Raw genomic sequence first — 18,560 nt, 5'->3', positions numbered from 1 at the left:
ATCAACTGCCTTGTCTACCCATGCAGATTTTACGCTTAGATTGGTCTGAGAAGTTATCTGCGAGCCAATCACTTAAAGAAGAGGAAACTGAAATTCTCAGATGCGGAAAATCGGCCGACGACGAGTTTGTGCAAAGTGGCTAAAAAGGAAATGAATACAAATCAATTTTGTATGTTTAATTTAAAACGTAATGAAGTGCGTCATATACGTGTGCTAATCATTCGCAAATATTCATAAACGTTTTGATGAATTTCTTTCATGGACCATCATAAAGAAGAATATGACTAATAATAAATTAAATTCGAAAACAAAATAATTTTTTTTTTCAAAATATTCTGAAGCGAAAAAATTTGATACCAATAAACATGTTTTGTACTACTTATGTCTATCTAATTGGCGCTTTCACTTTGCGATGATATTGTCTGCCTCTTTTTTTGTTTTTACTTGTTTAACATTTTTTCTAAAATTTTCTCATTACATACTGAATATTCGCTAAGGAAAAAGATCAAAATCTGTTACTTATTTCATTCTACAGATTTTTGTTTTTAGAGAATTTTTAAATTTTGCCTCTGATAAAAGTTATTTAAAAGTTTCCATTTTGAAATTGTAAATATTTCTTATTTTAAGACATTGCATACACTGTCATGATGTGTAGACATGTTACAACGGCATTCAGATACATGCTACTAGCTGTCCCGGTCCTCCGTGGCCCGTGAATATTTACTTGAAATTCATTTTTATTTTATTATACTATTCGTCGTACACAATATTATTTTTGTTCACATTAAAGGTAGGTAGCTCTTTATGGACGAATACAAAGTTAAGCCTTTTTTTTGTTAAAATGACAGGCATTTGAAAATAATTCTGATTCGGGCAAAATATTTTCTGTGCGGAATCAAATCGAATTAAATTTTATTCTTTTTAACTAAATGCTGCAACGATCCTTGCAAAAGACTGAAGCAACTAGATCAAAGATTGAGGTTAAGGAAAAAAATTATCGATGACAAAGAAATGATAAAGAAACTGACTGTATTCTATATGTAGAATAAAGTCAGATATTTACGATGTATCTGATCGTCTGTCTGTTTTTTCCTTTTCTGTCATTTTTTTTCTAAGGCGGAGATGCAATTCAAAACAAATCCATAGACCAAGATCAATGACAACTTTACTGCAGTAAAATTCTTTGAGAAATCCAATTGTGGTATTGATTTTGCGTAATTTTTCTTTACAATGATATTGTGGGGTTTGCGTTCGCACCGGACATCCATAAACGCAAATCGATGTTTTATTATGTTTCATTTTCTTTATAATTTATAGATTGAAAATTGCAAAAAGTATAACAAAAATAAAAATAGTAATCTAGAGTTGAGTGCTGGAAACAGGAATGTGCAAGAGGTCTCACATGCCGGTATGTTGTTGTTTTCATTTTTTAGACAAGAAAGACAGAGATACGGAGAAAATAGAGAGAAATAGCGAGCAAGAGTAAGAGAGTCAGTGGGGAAGGGGAGTAGAGAAAAAAAGAGGGAGAACATGGCGTAATTGATGAGTAATGGACTAACCTAACCAAACGGTTAATTCCTTTTTGTTATTTTTATTTTACTTTAACTTGAAAATATGAGGCAACCAAATCAGTATGAAATAATATACGAAAATTCTTTACCAAATATTTGTAACAATTTCCTTAAAAAAATATTTCTCTCACATTATTTTCTGAACACATTATTTTCTGAACACATTATTTTCTAAACACATTATTTTCTAAACACATTATTTTCTGAACACATTATTTTCTGAACACATATACTCACTTTATGTACGTTTTCCCAACTATCTTTCACATACACTCTTTATTTTCTCTATCAATGGCAACGGATTCAATATAATAGAAAACAATAATTCGTATTATTCGGATTAATCGGACCACTGTTCTTATCTTGAGTGTGATTTTCACGACGTTTCGGTCGATGTAATCACTGGCCTTCTTCAGATGTATCTTGTCAAACTCGGACATGTTTCCGTCGAACTCGTGAATTTCGACAGAATTTCGAGCCGTCAAGAGAATATTACTTTTTACAATTGATTTTTCCAACATCTGTGCCACGGGTCATTGCGGACAATACTAGTACGAATTTTAGGAGCCTTAAACCTATTTAAAATGAAAGAAATCGTAATTTTTTCTTAGTCTTTCCTCATGCACTAATTTAAGGGAACAAATATCAAATCAATGTAAAAAAAAACAAACAATTTGTAACATCTTTTTTCATAACTTCTCACCTTACAGATACCATAAGTCACATTATTTTCTCAACACATTTCCAAGCTCTGACTACAATTTACGACCTCCCTTGCATAAATTTTCTCGTTTTCTCTCTCTTTTTTTCCCATTTTTCTATCATTCAATATAAAAAGGAACAAAAGAAAATGAAAGTTGGCAGAAAAGAATACAGTTATCTGCAAACGATCGCTTGGCATAGATCCAATGTTATTTTTAGAACAACAAATAGTAAAAATGGAAAAATGTATTTTTTAAATCTTTTCCATACACACAACTTACACAGTACCTATGATTCTAAATAGTAACCCTTTTCGTCCATGTTTTTTGGGGTGAAATCATCGATCCATCATCATAGCCTCCGTTCGGTTTCGAAAGACAATGATACCTCCTGTAGTTTACCTGCACATATAATTGTGAGGCAAGGGTTGAGCAATCTGAATCACACCTCTCCTGAATCGACACTGCTGGAGTCCAGTGGCAAGGAGAAGTCCAGGACAAATGAAAAAAATGCCGAGATAAGTACTGACCAGGTTAAACATTGCTTTACTTTTGTTATCTGACAGGAACCTGTGTATCAATGGGATTTGAGTTCAAACGTGTTAAAAAAACATCTGCATGCTACTAATTAGTTTCAGTGTGTTTTTTAGAACATCTAAAAGTAAAAACTAAAAAAAAAAATGTAATTTTTCTGAATTTCGCCTCCATACAATAATCTAAGGAAATGAATATTAATGTTTTTCTCATAATCAGATCATGGTCATACTAAATACGATAATGTAAGCTGTGGAAGTGTATCTTGTGTAGTTGCTGACTTTTAGCCAGATACACCTAAAGACGAGAATACTACTTTATATATTGAATAGATTGAAACAAAAACAACGGCAACATTCAAACAAACATTTGGTTTATGAAGACAAACAACTACAAAGTTACGCAAGTAATGAAAATAGAACTAGTAAAGAAATACTTTTATTTTCATGGAGTGGTATTGCTTCCTTTGCTATCTACAATCTTGGTATCAATTAATAATATAGATTAGATACCTGTTTATCTGAAGCTGAAACTGTACTATTTAAAGCTATTGTACTACAAATAGAGTATATGAGTACATGTTCAGACGGCGCGTGCATATAGAGTGGCCATGGCTTTGTTCATTACATTATAAGAAAATACAACAACCAACTACCACATTTACAAAACCCCACCTTTTATAATAATCTTACCTTGTAGCTCTAGAATGTAGTTGTTTGGTTTTTGTATCAATTCCGTTTGTCGTTCTCTTCCGGCGATGTGATTGTCTGGTAGGACGAACTCCAAATATGGCGGCTGGTAATGTTGAAATCTGGCCGATCAACAAAGTTATTCTTAAGAATTACTATGATGCATCTAGGAATGACTGACCTCCCTTTTTTATGGTCCATGCAAGAGAGCGGACATTAAAATAATAGCTATTATACTTTGTAATAAAAAAAAGAATGATTTGTTTTTATGTTGAGCCATGTTTTGGATTATAATTAGTTGCATCAGACGAGGCTATAAAACCAGTTATTTCCTTTATAAACAACGAAAGCTGCATTAAAGACCAATACAAAACGAGTTCAAATTAACGTCCTGCAATATTGCGTGATTTTAACATGAAGATTTTAATCGACCGTTATTTTATGACTTCATAATCTAGCACGGGAGTGGGTCGCAAATGTTTAATTACCAGCACATTGAATTTGCAACCAGTGAATTATAATTGTGTTTAAGATTTAATATATTTGCTGAGGATACAACGATCTATAATAGACATAAGGGTAAAACGAATGTACACATTTCTAAGGCAATGTGATCTTAGAAAACAACACCGACGCCATAATGGAATGGAGTCGTAAATCGATGGTAACATTTAATGCTACTAAGACTAGTCTTATTTCTTTCAACACTTACAAAAAACATTCGCATATAGATATAAGTTACATGCGTATTTATCATAGACTAGCTGAAATATCCGTTGCATTAACGATTCATCTTGATAAAATATACCTTTAAGTGCATCTTTTGACAAGCTTTTGGGCTTGACCTTCACTCCTGATCTAAAATGGAATACGTACATCAAATCTGTTGCCAAAGTCGCTGGAAAAATGATCCAGTAGATATCTACCTGCTGATGCAATTCTGTACCTATATAAGAGCTAGGTGTAGTCCAAGGGTGGAGTATTGCTGTCACATCTGGGTAGGAGCACAAAACGTCGCTCGTTTTAACAGTACTACTCACGTCTTTGTAGCTCTTCATTTTTTTTAAAGTTTAAGACAAGAACAGTATTTACTTTGAAATGACCCTCATATATTTTGATATTCAAATAAACTTTAGAATTTTTTTTCATTTCCAGGTTTGAAAGATATTGAAATCATCGCTCAATGTCTCCTATTCTTTTTGGCTGGTTTTGAAACGACAGCATCGACTTTATCCTTTTTTGCCCATTCTATGGCGCTCAATCCTGACGTCCAGGAGAAATTATATCAAGAAATCGAATCTGTCCTTGGAGAGGTTAGCATGATTTTATTTTGCCTTTAATATAAATCTATACTAAAAAGGATTATATTTTACGAAAATTGCACGTGATTATGTCTTAGATTAGTTAAGACGGAAATTTTCGCTTCGAAGTTAAGGTTATAAATTTAGTTAACGTGTCACAAAAGTGACGTCAGAAAAGAAATAAATAGTTGGCATACGGCACATGGCAGTTGGGAAGCTAGAATAAACCTTTTCAGTTAATGAGTGTTTATCGAGTAGACGTATTAGTTTTCTTCAGCATCGTCAGATGTAGCTTTTAAGAAGCTTGTATAAAATTTTTATTTTGTTTTAATAAAAATCGATACCCAAAATAGCGTACGAAAATTGCACGTGATTACGTCTTAGATGAATTAAGACGGAAGTTTGGCTTCAGCGCCGCCCTTCCCCGTAATTTGATAAAGAGGTTTTCATAGATCTCCTCTCCCTTACGGGGAAGGACGGCGCTGAAGAAAACTAATACTATGCAATCACATGTAAAAACTTGTTATGTAATACTAATCTGTACTCTAAAAAATATAATAATTATGCATGCAACGAAAAATGTTCCCCTTATATATCAATGTGGAAATTCCTGTATACTTTATACATTGTTTAAATAATCCTTGATTATTTTTATAAGAACTTTTTAAAAGCGATATGTTGTGTGGTAACACAATAGTAAAAGGAGAAAATCAAGTCGGGGTTGGTTATAAAACGAAGTGTATTAACATTACAGGTACAAAGGTAGGAATACGGGTATAACTGACTAGCGCCCAGCAAGGCAGTGGAGTACTGTCGCTCCTTCTCACCGGTGTAGACATTATTGGCACTATATATATATATATATATATATATATATATATATATATATATATATATATATATATATATATATATAGTGAGAACTGGTATAATTTCCCTTATGCATAGAAAGGCCGGTATAACACAATATTTGCTTACCCCGTACTTAGTCCAAACGCTACATCTTGAAGAAGACCAAATACAATTTTTGAAGGTCAAACTGCTTCAAAGAGCTCAAATTCGCGAAATTTGGCTTAAAATAACAAAAGGAAAGGCAACTTTCGACAATAATATAATAGTGCATTTGCATACGTGCATCCGCGCCCTGCTACATTATTTTCGTAGAAATGTTACTAAACTCCTATTTGCTACATGTTATTGTTTTTTTTCTGCACAAAAAGCTAATTTTTGCGCGAATCAGAAAAAAAAAGCTTTTTCAAAATATATTTGTAGATTTGTTTGTAAAATTCCCACGGTTCCTGCTAGTTTTATTATAATTCATTTACAATGACTCAATAATGAATATTCCTTTTCACGAAAATCTATACCATTTGACTTGATTTTAATCATTATATTTTCTTACGTAATACCAGTTTATTCTATTCTTTTGCAACAATATTTACTAGTGAAAATAAAAGCAAGAGAAAATCTCGATTCTGTCCGCCATTTTATGTAAATTGGCTCTTGTAGTTATCAATGGCAACGGAGCAGAAGACTTTGTGTGGCACCTTAACGTTATAAATATCCAGTTTCTGAAAGTACGCTAGAAAAGAGTGGCTGAGTTGTTGTAAAAAGGGTATCATGTTGAAAGACCCGAAACTCTCTAGTGATCCACGCATGCAATAAATGGAAACTTAATATTGTTACGAAGGGCAGACAAAAAAACAAAAAACAAAACAAAACAAACAAAAACAAAAACAAAAAAAACAACAAAAAAAAAACAAGTGACTTTACATATATTTATTATTTTCTTTTTCAATAGTAAATCTTACCTAATTAATCAAACTTCATACACAATGATTTAATGTGTGTGACCGTTTTGCATTATATATTTCGAGGGAAAACCTCTTCATCAAATGATAGGTGTATATATGTAATGTTTTATGTACAAAAACAACATTATAGGGCCTAAGGAAAACTGCTATATCAAATGGTAAGCATTTCAAATTCCTTAAAGTCGATGTAAACCTGTAATCTTATTTTACAACAGAAAATCTCATTGTCGCCCGCAACAAATGGAACAAAATTAAAATTATTTTATTCAACTATTTATTATGTTTGGTTAGAGGGTAGATGAAAATGTTATTTTTCGTAATTTCTTTTTAATAAAGTAGAAATGCGTTTCTGGTTGAATAGAAAGGAAATCTAGATGATCATTTTGACCCATTGTCGATGTTTCAAGATTTTCATCGGCATGATTTTTCATGGGATTCACAGATTTAGATCTATAGAGCGTTAGGCTTTCTGGGTCGGGGAACAAGTTGCTAGCAATCAGTTCCTAGCTAACGTATCGGCAAACTGAGTGTTAGTTGCGTAAAAAAGCAGGGCTATGTGAGCTGCTATTTATTCTTTCTCTTGAGTTGGGGTTTTAATGCTACAACTGACATACATCTCCGCTGAGACATACATTTTTTATAGGAGGGAAATGGTACTACATGAATTGTTAATCTTGTTGAGATCCTTATCTTTCTCCAATCCCTGCTGATTGAAGGAATATAATGGCACTAGAAATACTTTTTTTTTGAATCAGAAAAAGGCGAGTTTAAAAAACCAGACACATTAAAAAAAAAAAGCAAAAACAAAATACAAAATCTATAAGGGTTTCGCGCGGTATATTTATATTTCCGCCCTTAACTGGAGATTAAATATTATTTCTACATTTCCCTTCGTGTTTCTATTCGTCAATATAGAAAGAGAAGAGGGAGAAAGGTTACTCTAATAAATAGAGTGACAAAAGCGAAAATGTAGACAGCGTATAAAATAAGAGCTCGGTGTCAAACAATAGAGTTAAAGTGAGTGACCGTAATAGACAGAAGGTTAGTCACCCGATAAGTTAATTGCAAATTACGGTTAATGAGAACAAATAAAATTAGTATTTTCAAGCATGAACTCATTTTAAAACTTGAGGAATATTTTAACATGTATTTTTATGATTGAAAGATATAGGCAAAACCCTTGGGAAACCAATATTGGTTTAATATAATCTAATATATAAACGACTTTATGTCTATCTGTCGGTCTGTCTGTCTTTCTGTCTCCATATTTTCAAACTCTATCGCCTCCAAAACTAAAAATAGCAGAACGGCGCTAGGGACACCAAATGATTGGATTTTTTCGGGTAGTTTTTATGGGTCTTTAGTCGGTTAAAATTGTTTTTAAGGGGTTAAAATTGTTTTAAGGGGTCAAAAATGGGTTAAAATTGAAAAAAAAAAATCGTTAAACATTTTGTACATTCATTTTTACATTTATTTTAATTTTCAATTTTAACCGCGTCACATTCGTGCCACGTTGGTACAGGAGTAACGTCACCAGTTTTGAATGCCTAGTTTCGGTTTCGATTCTAGCTGATGGCAATTTTTAACTTTTAAAATCATGACTATCATAGTATATACGAAATCTGAACAAATTAAAATATCATATTTAGGAGTATTTACGCCCTCACCATCACTAGTAATGGATATAATAAAAGATTTTACACTTATCCCTCTTGCTCTTCCAACCTTCTTCTTCTTCTTCTTCTTCTTCTTCTTCTTCTTCTACTCGCGTGTATCTTTCTTTTCTTTTCTTTCTTCTTGTTCATAATTTTTTTCTTTGTTATCTTTCTTTTTTTTTTTCGTTAACTTTTTTTCCCTGACTTGTGTCTTTTCTTTCAGTCTGTTTTCTTTCTATATTTTACTTCCAGCTTACATTTTTGATAAGTTCTTTATTTATCTTTATTTATTTCTTTTTACTATCGGTTGACCATTTAGTTAAGCCTAAGGCAACTCGAGGATAAGGGATAAGTAGACGGAAAGATTGCCAGCCGAAAGATGAGGAGCACTATGACAATATTAACACGAGACTGCTGGTATAAACTGATTTTATTACTTATGTCGCAATTATGTTTACATTAGAAGATTTTTTGGTTGAAATAGAAGACGATTAAGTTGTAATCAACATGGATGCAGTTCTGTGTGTTTCAGCGAAAGGGAAGTCCTTACAAAGAAGCTTTATTCATGGAAATTCATCCTGACGTTCGGCACATGGAAAGAAGGAAAAAGTTCTCTTTTCGTCAGATAATGTGACAAGAAAGTGATGTGAATACCTTAAAACAATGCACCAAATATTGGAGCTCAGTCGAGCACTTTCCAGGGAAATAATGGTAGAGAGAGAGAGAGAGAGAGAGAGAGAGAGAGAGAGAGAGAGAGAGAGAGAGAGAGAGAGAGAGAGTTATATGTCTTCTTCCTTTCTCGTTTCTTCCATCTTTGAAACATTCACGGCAGACACTTGTCTAGCTACAACCACTCTCAGCATGTTTCATTACTCTTTATATATGTCTAAAACTAAACGGAAGTTCCATTAGCAGAAATTCTTTCTTTGAACTGCGCGTCTTTAGAATACAATGCGGCAGGACTGCTTCCGATCTGACAATAACATGACCGTTTTCAAGTCCTATGTGAACAAGTTCTTGTTGAGCAGTGTTTTTAGATAATTTCTATTCAATTTAAAACAGGACCGATTATCACGGTGTTGTATCATTAATCTTTATTTTCGAGTATAAAGCGGTGACTACCTTGTAAGAAAAGTCCTTTATTTATGAAATTATTTTTATGTTTTTATGTTCTTCCTGTTCATTAATATCAGCTTGTTCTGTTTCAGAACGCCCCGAACTATGACAACGTGCAAAAAGTCTCCTACTTAGAAAAATGCATGGACGAGACTCTGCGGAAATATTCAGTTGCCATTTTGTAAGTTCATCTCTTGCGTTAAATCAGTAAAAAGATCGATACTTCTGCAGTTTATGGGTCGTGTAATTTTTTTTAGAATAGATTTTCTGGTTTTACGGTATTATTTGTTTATTAAGTTATTAAGCGCGAGTACAGAATAGTTAACAAAACCCTTTCTCATGTTAAGAATAGGTTTCTAAATAATAGTTATATTTTCAACACGGTCTGTAAACTGCTGACGTACCAAAAGATCGAATATTTACCCCCCTCTCTATTTTTTCCGTATCTCTTTTTTTCCAACATCATCCAAACCAGCAGCTACATTGGATTATTTATTTAGTTATTTTTTATTCCTTTTTCACTCCAAACAAGGCACAGCGCCACTTTGAAGTAAGGGGCTACTATTGAGGACATAAGTTGCAGGAATACTATGTGGGGGAGATGAGCGGCACGATATCTGTTCACATTACACTTTAAATTCTGCATGTCAGTACAGTTGGGAAGGCAGAATCTCGGAAGGTAGTCCTAAAGTCTAGCAGTTCTGGGAAGAAACTATTGGAGTAGAAGACTTCTTACATCTAGGGTTCTCTACTGTGTAGGGGTGGAATTTTGCTGCTTGTCGGAAATATTTACGTGGAAGGGGTACAGGTGCTTGTAGTTCGTCGGAGCATTCTATTAGAGATTGTAAACAAAACAACTATTCGCCAGTTGTCATACGAGCCAGGATTCAGCTTGGAAACATTCTGACAACCTAGAATCAAACTTGAATCATGGCGTTTTGTTTCGGATCAAAGAGTCATATCTATTCTGATATTCACATTCTTTTATATTTCAGACTGCCGTTCTCCTCTTGCATGTTTCGGTCGATGTAAACTTCGACCTTCTTTAAGTGTATCTTATTGAACTCAGGAATCTTTCTGTCGAACTCAGGAATCTGCACGGAATTTCGAACGGAACTCTTTATTTAATCCACAGCGATAGCATGTTCTCGTTAGCCATGACTGGTTGGAAGTCTTAAGTAATTGTATTTTTGTGCAAAGACCCGTAACGTAGTGAATAAAGTACTTGAAATTGTATTTTAAGTGTCGTCTGTACTGAAGATTGAAACTTCAACCTGAAGTAGAGTATAAATTACAACTGGATTAATCAATTTGTCGTCAATGCGTCGTCTCAAAAAAGTAGCTGGATGGAAGATGTTTACTGAGATACTTTGTAGGGTTGACCTTCTGTGCTAAAACGTATGGATGTAGAGTCCCACCAGAAGAACTGTGATATAAAATGAATTTATTTTAGAGAAAATATTTTCCGTGTTTTTGTTTTTATAGGCTTCCATATTTGATTTTAAATAAGGCAGTAAAATATTAAAAAGAAATATTTATTGTTTTAGAAAATCTTATTAAATGATTGTTAAAATTTTTAATTATGTTTAAAATCGTCTCAATAATATAGACTGGATTTTAAGAGAAAACAAAGACATTGTTCTCAGTTTTTCTCGCTAATAAAAGAGTTATGACTACAAACAGCGCAAAAAACTGAACACATATTTCTCGTAGGGTAACGGATAAAATATTAAGTAAAATTCAGTCATAAATGGCACTCTTCTGGAGTTTGAAGGTTCAATCCTCAGTATAGGCGATGCTAAAGCACAATTGCGAATTACTTAATATTTCTACCAGGTCATGGCTAGCGAAACGAGAGTGAATAAGATAAAGAGTTCTGTTTTAAATTCCGGTCAGATTCTAAAGCTCAATAGAAAAATCCCCGAATTCGACAAAATACATCTGAAGAAGGTTAATTTATTTTAAGCAAAAATATTTTTGTGTTCTTGTTTTTATAGGCTTCCATGCTTGACTTTAAATAAGGAAGTAAAATAATTTAAAAATCATTTATAGTTTTAAAAAATCTTGTGAAATGAATGTTAATATATTTAATTAAACGTTTCAATGACGTATATAGGATTTTAAGAGAGAAGAAAAACATTGCTTTGACCTAATCGTCGTGAAAATAACACTGAAGATGGGAACAATAGTCCGAATTATACAAATATGCACATCTCTATTATATTTCTCTAAATCTGTTTATTTGTCTGTCCGTTCCATTTTTTTTTCGGAAACTATTGGTCGGATCTGGCTGAAATTTTGTATGGGCCATTTGTTATACAAAGATACGGCGAACTAAGTATTACGGTATCTGTTCAATGCACAGTTAGGGACTAATAGGAATTAGCAACACAATACCACATTTACTCTAGGAAGTTTTCTCAGATACTACTACTGGGCTGATCTAGCTATAATATTGTATGAACATTTATTACGCACCTACTCAGGTGTAGCGAACTAATTATTATGGTATCGCTTTGATGCAAGGTTAGGGTTAAAATGGATTAATAAGGATTAGTATTTAATGCAGAATGGACAAAAATTAACAATATTTAACCATCAATCTATGTATCTATAAAAGTAAGAACGCGCGTGCGTGTGTGAGGACACTTCCCAACCTATATACTTAACGAATTTTTTATCTACAGACTTAAAATTTGGTATATAGGATATTTAGACATGTGGAAAATTTTTAATCCGTTTTCATCCGGGAAAATGTCTGCTTTGGGGTCAAAATTGAAAAAAACGGTACGTGGGTGTCATTGGATTTTTATGTTTGCTAACTGTTTCACGAATGCGCATGCGTGAATAGTTCACATTACAGATTACTTATGTTATCAGTAAGTTGTTTGGAGACACCTTTTAAAGATCGTGTCACGCTGGTTTAATGGTAATTGTACTTGATTCACTGTCTAGGCTTTTGTTTCAATCTTAGCTGGAGTATTTTTTTATTTACAAGAGGTGAACTATTTGGAAAAAACATAATACTCACACGCACACGTCTCATTTTCTTTCCGTATTTTTACTTAATTTTTTAAAAAAGAAATTTAATGTTACGTTTAATACCGGGCAACGCCGGGCGCATTTGCTAGTTTAACATAAAGCACTCACTATTAGTCAACGTCGAGTCTATTATTATACTAGAGCTAAGTTTTCTCAATTTAAAACAATATATATATTTTACACGAATCTTTCAATATATAAATGTCTTCTTTTCATTTTTTCTTTTCTTTTTTTCTTTTCATTTTCCTTTCTTCTTTAACTACCTTTATATTTTTTCTTTTTTTCTTTCTTTTTCTATCGTTTTTTCTTCATTATATCTTTCCGTACTTTCTTTACCTTTTCTTTTTTATTTTCTTTATTTTCTTTCTTTTTTTACGTTCTTCCTGTTTCTTCTCCATTATATATGTCCTCTCTTTCTCTCTTGTCCACCATAAAAAACGGTGATCTTACATTTTTTTATTTTATTTCAGTCTTTCCCGGAAATGCAAAGAAGAATGTACAATCAAGGGACTGAAAATTCCTTCAGGTGCAGTGATACAAATTCCGATTCATTGTTTACACGGAAATCCAAAACTGTGGCCAAACCCAGAAAAGTTTGACCCAGAAAGGTCAGTTTCATTTATGTTACTGATTTAATACTTGTGACTAAACACAGCATTTTTATATTTCCGATTCTATTATGTAAAACTCACTTCCCTTATTTTGTCCTTCAGTTCTTACATACCATGAGCGATGTTTCCGACAAAGGGGAAGAATTGCTGTTTTCTTAGGCGAAATCTGTCCATCGAACACTTATTTTTTCGTAGTTTTTGACATTGAAGTATTTATATCTTCATACATCAAATGGCTTCATGTCTGGAGAGATTTTCATAAAAATCGAAAAAAAAAGTTTTAAAATCTTTCTCTTATCTGGTAAATATACAATCTAGTGGAGTAATGCTTATAAACCATTTTTCTTATCATAATCCACCGCTATAAAAGTATGCGGCAACAATTCAGGTTAAGTTGGATAAAATAAATATGAAAAATGAATAAACCGTGATGGGTTTCATTAAATAATTCTGGTATTTGTAGTAATATTTAACGTTATTAAAACTAAGCTTTTATTTTCAAACAATTACAATAAAACTCAAACAACATTCGAACAACCATTTGTGAAGTCGCCAACTCATCAAGAACATCGATGCCAACAAAGCAACATCCTAGTGATAGTACTTAAGAAATTGCTGCCTTTACAAACCTGTTAAATTGTTACTTGAACGAAAAATATTTCAATCACTCTGAAGCACTTTTTTTAACCTGCCCAGTATTTAAAAATACTGGAGGCAGGCCCTCTGCACCTAGTACAGATTAACACATCTTCTGTGCGACACGAGTAAGTTGGTTGAATCTATAATAGATCAAGTAAACAACCACTTAAACGAAAACGATCTTCTAGTAATAAATGATATTTTACAAAATGCCTAAAACTATTTTACTTGATTTGGAAATCTTCATAAATAAAATAAAGTGTTCGCTTTACATATGTTAAATTAATAAAAGGGATTGTAACTGTTTCAAAATTGTAAGCAGAAAAAATAATTTAATTTAATAAATGTTGCTGTAGTTAACGTTTTCCGTTGTACTATTTTAACTTAACGCTGAAATCTCGCTAAAAAATTGTTTACATTCTTGATTATCTCCCCTTTTAAAATTCTTCTAAAAGTGGAAACAAAATAATTATAAGTGGCAATAAGAATGGCCAAGGTTATTCAACGCTCTCATGAAGAAAAATATAAGATACGAAAACTAGTTCGACTATAAATAATGTAATTCAGACTACTTTACATATATACTTTGATCGGCTTCACTTTCACAATTGATAATCCTTTGACAGGTTCAGTGAAGAAAATAAGAGCAAACAGACGCCATATTCCTATCTTCCTTTCGGTGGTGGCCCTCGAATTTGTTCCGGAATGAGGTTAGCTCAGCTTGAATTCAAGATGGCCGTTGTACAAATATTACGTAATTTCCGGTTTGTCCCCTGCGATAGGACTGAAGTAAGTAAACTATTTTCACATACTTATGATATTTGTTATTTGTTTTCGTATAGCAGAATTTCATATCAATGACATGGGAAGTCCAATGTTATGGATTTCATTAAAATGTCACGCAGCTCAAAGTGTCTGTTGCTTGGCTACCGTATTCTGACTCGAGTTCGTAAGATCACACACACTGAAAAAATGAATGGGAATGAATAAAGAATTAAGTGGACAATGCTTAGCATTGATTTCTTGCTAGCAAGGACCGGTCGCTTTAACTCAAATTCGAGAGTCGTTGTCAGAGATAAATAAATGGTAAAACAAAATGATTTTCGATAAATATCGAAATAAGCGCAAAGTATCGGGAGTTTAGGGAAAACGATTTATTAAAAGAACTTGCGTCACAACTCTACGGGGTAACTACTACTACTACTACTACTACTACTACTGATAATGATACTTTTTAATGCCATATCAATTTATATATTTTATTTTTATTTTCTTCCCTGTTAGAATCCAATCGAATACGATGTGACGCCATTGTTGAGACCGAAAAATGGAATTTGGCTGAAATTGGAGCGTCGGTAAACAAGATGACGTAATTTTGTAGTTGGAATTCGGATGCAAATCTGACATTTCTTTTTAGAATGGCATTTCTACAAGAAATAAATACATTTAATATTCTAATAATGAGTTCTCTGTCAGTACTTTCATACTTCAAAATAGCAATCTTCCTGTTTCTATATCTAAGTCTGTTCCTTACTCTCTCTCCCTCTCCCTCTCTCCCTCCCTCTCTCTCTCCTCTCTCTCTCTCTCCCTCTCTCTCTCTCTATATATATATATATATATATGATTATTCATCTAATCACATAAATTAATATACGAAGATATGATTTGGGTAAATTTATCAGTATTTACTTCGACAGTGCTCAATACATAGGTAGGGATAGGTAGTAAGTTATGAAAATATATATGGCAATTAAGTTACACAGAATATTCCGCGTTTCATTCTCGTGAGAATTCGTCAGGATAATGCGAAAAGTCGTGGTTGTCGCGCGTTTATATCTACGCACATGCTATTGAGTTTTTTTTTTGTTAGCCAATCAGCTTTCTAGTTGCCACCGCGCCCATCCTAATCAGCAAATGGGCATGCACTTACAGGACAAAGACATAGTTACCTTCGGTTCACTCTTTTTCTTTATGTGTTTAGATAGGAAGCGTAGATATCCTTTTGTTTAGTAAGCTGGCCTGCTTTCAGCCTAAGTGTAGTTGGATATGCGATGGGCAAGTGTTTTTTTAAGAGGCACTTGGTGAGGGACATTTACAAGCAACTATTCTTAGCCTAGTGGGTAGAGCTGCTGACCGTCAACACGATGATTGTAGGTTCGATCCACGGCTGGGGAAAGGTACTTGTCTAGCCACACTGTTGAGGTGTGATACAACGAAACAGTACTGTATGTGGATGACTATATATATATATATATATATATATATAACTATGACTATATATATATTACATATATATTATATATGCATGCATATATATATATATATATATATATATATATATATATATATATATAAGAACAAGTAGTTAATAAAACATGTTAAAAACACTTTGAAAAAGAGTTAAAAACATATTTACTTTTAAAAAGGAAGAACAAAATAAGTGGATAGTCCTTAATCCGCGGAGTTTCGAAGAAATACTTTTCTTCTCATCAGAGGGTAGGATTCAGCAAAATGCGGATTTTGATTGCAAAAGTATTTGATATATATATATATATATATATATATATATATATATGTTATAGTTATATGCCAATATATTACCGATCTTTAGTTGGAATTTTTAAAAACGTTTGCTCGCCCAAAGAAGGCTCATTGCCACCGAGTCCTATAGTGATCGTGGAAAGGGCGGGAGTAAACTGATAAGGAGATCATTTCGAGATTAATTCTTTTAGCAGAATTCTTAAACATTTGTGCCACAAAGACAATTTTCCAGTTGTTAAAGGAGCATGATTCGGAAAGACAGTTGTAGAATTTGTAGAGGAATTGAGCCAGCTCAGCAGAGCATTTCTATACGACTATAGCAGGCTCTCATGCTTTATATACAAACAGAAATGATGTCATACTACCTCTTTCTTTTTTCCTTTTACCTTTTAAATAACATATAAACGAACAGTCATACGATTTCCGTTTATATATTCCACCTTCTTGCTTTCTATAGTTATTTTCTTACTTTCTGGCCTCTCTTTTCCATTTCTTTATTTGACTTTCACACTAATATTGGTTTTGTCTTTTCTATTTTTATTATTTCTTTTTCTTTTTCTACGTTACATTGCCATTCTCTATCTCTCACTTTTATTTCTTTCCTACAGAATGACTGCAAAAATAAAAAAGAAGAAAGAGAAAAGGGTTAATAAAGCGCGCGCGTGCTCGCGCGTTTGTGTTTGTGTGTTAGAGAGAGAGGAAGTGTGTGTGTGTATGTGTAACATTTATCCCGACTTTTTCATCACGTTATATTTTGCTCTCTTTCCTCTTTCTTTCGCTCTGTTGTTTTCTTTTTTATGTCTACTCCTATTCAATATGCAGCATTATCACCTTGACGCACTGATTCTCATTAGATCACCGAAGTTAAGCAACGCCGAGCGTCTCCAGTACTAGATGGTTGACCATTTAGGAATACCAGGTGCTCTATATAGAAAGTGGTCAACTTCTCCCTGTAAGAACTACAAAAACCTAAAGCCGTCATCACTCCTGATCAGAATATACAGGCCACTTGAGACCGCTTATGAATTTAATATTCCCTTGACACTTCTGTTTACGAAGAAAACCGGTTTCAACTCGTCCAGTGTGAATGACACTGCCATACATACATACATACATACATACATACATGCATACATACATACATACATATTTAGTCGCTTTCTTCAGTCTTGACAGACTATGGATTCCCATCATAAGGGTTCCTGCGCGTGGAGTTTTTTGTGACAAGTGTTGCGCAATTGCTAACAACACCTATTCTGAGTCGACGTGGTAAGATACCAGTGACAAGTGGAGGTTTTGGACGACAGGAAACAATGCCGAGATAAGCGGAGAACACATATAGCGCCTAGAATTCCCAAATGGTCGCCCATTTGGTACTAGCCAGGCTCAACGTTGCTTAACTTCGGTGATCTGATGAAAACCTTATGTCAACGTGATTATGCTATATATATATATATATATATATATATATATATATATATATATATATATATATTGTGTGTGTGTATTTAGGCAGAATTTATTTATTTAAACAAATGCTGTTAAAGACAATGGAGAGCTTCCATTTAATTTTCTAATTTTTCAATTTTTCTGATGATCTTTTTAGTGTGTAAATCAAAAGAATTTATATAGGTTCCATGTGTAATTCGAAGTTAGCCACGGTAATACTTTCCGTCTCTCCAATAAGACGTCGTCAGGATGATGTGTGAATATTGTTTGTGAAGAGGGATGGTGGAATTTTGATTTTATTATTTTGTAGTAGCAACGGTGAATGCGTGAGAACGCTATGAGGGCCCCGGACGAAGGTGGTAGTACCCAACTGTGGCCAGTACCGGGCCACTTAAGAAGTGGGGGGTGGGGTTACGATAAGCATATATATATATATATATATATAGTCCTGGTCAAAATCATAAAACCACTTAAGAAAGTAAGCGTTTACGCATATTATCGAACTTTTAATCAAACAAATGGTTGAAACCATTGCCAAAAGGGGAAATATGATGGAAAAAAATTAAATCTGTTTCATTCGAAATCTTAACCCTGATCTAATAATTATTTTTTAAAAAACAAACATTTTCACCTGGTCAAAATGATAAGACCACTTTAATAAAATCGGCTAGTTTTGATAAAATGAATACGAAAAGCTTTCTATGTTACTAAAAGTAACTTGTTAGTGGATAAAAAACATCTTACTAAATTATGAATGGCAAAAGGGAAACCATTATCAGAGTTTGAGAGAGGAAGGATATTTGAACTTAATAGGGGTGGACTCTCCCATAGATCCATTGCAAACGAAGTGAATCGTAGCAAAACGGTCATCACAATTTTTTTTAAGAAATCCAGATC

The 18,560-nt window shown here is 33.2% G+C and overlaps 2 protein-coding genes across 9 annotated transcripts in view; one reads left to right on the top strand and one right to left on the bottom strand.

Moving 5' to 3' along the window:
- Positions 1 to 3,705, bottom strand: part of LOC145299803 (cytochrome P450 3A24-like) — a 139,581-nt gene extending 135,876 nt beyond the window's left edge. For 4 of the 6 annotated variants that reach the window (XM_080144435.1, XM_080144437.1, XM_080144438.1 and 1 more), the window contains exon 1: positions 3,499 to 3,705. The gene's annotated coding sequence lies outside the window, so the exon portion shown is untranslated. The remainder of the gene's footprint in view (positions 1 to 3,498) is intronic. The other 2 variants (XM_080144433.1, XM_080144434.1) reach the window with 1 other exon arrangement.
- LOC145299870 (cytochrome P450 3A24-like) overlaps positions 1 to 15,134 on the top strand; it is a 49,118-nt gene extending 33,984 nt beyond the window's left edge. For 2 of the 3 annotated variants that reach the window (XM_080144439.1, XM_080144440.1), the window contains 5 exons: positions 4,651 to 4,808; positions 9,474 to 9,562; positions 12,894 to 13,031; positions 14,300 to 14,462; positions 14,958 to 15,134. In XM_080144439.1, the coding sequence (XP_080000565.1) occupies positions 4,651 to 4,808; positions 9,474 to 9,562; positions 12,894 to 13,031; positions 14,300 to 14,462; positions 14,958 to 15,032 (623 nt within the window). In that variant the 3' untranslated portion in view covers positions 15,033 to 15,134. The remainder of the gene's footprint in view (positions 1 to 4,650; positions 4,809 to 9,473; positions 9,563 to 12,893; positions 13,032 to 14,299; positions 14,463 to 14,957) is intronic. The other variant, XM_080144441.1, reaches the window with a different exon arrangement.
- Positions 15,135 to 18,560: the final 3,426 nt, after the last annotated feature.

The sequence above is a fragment of the Euprymna scolopes genome, chromosome 2, assembly GCF_053919585.1.
Source record: "Euprymna scolopes isolate OS-2025 chromosome 2, ASM5391958v1, whole genome shotgun sequence".
Lineage (NCBI taxonomy): Eukaryota > Metazoa > Mollusca > Cephalopoda > Sepiida > Sepiolidae > Euprymna > Euprymna scolopes.
This window is presented reverse-complemented; position numbering and strand designations above follow the sequence as displayed.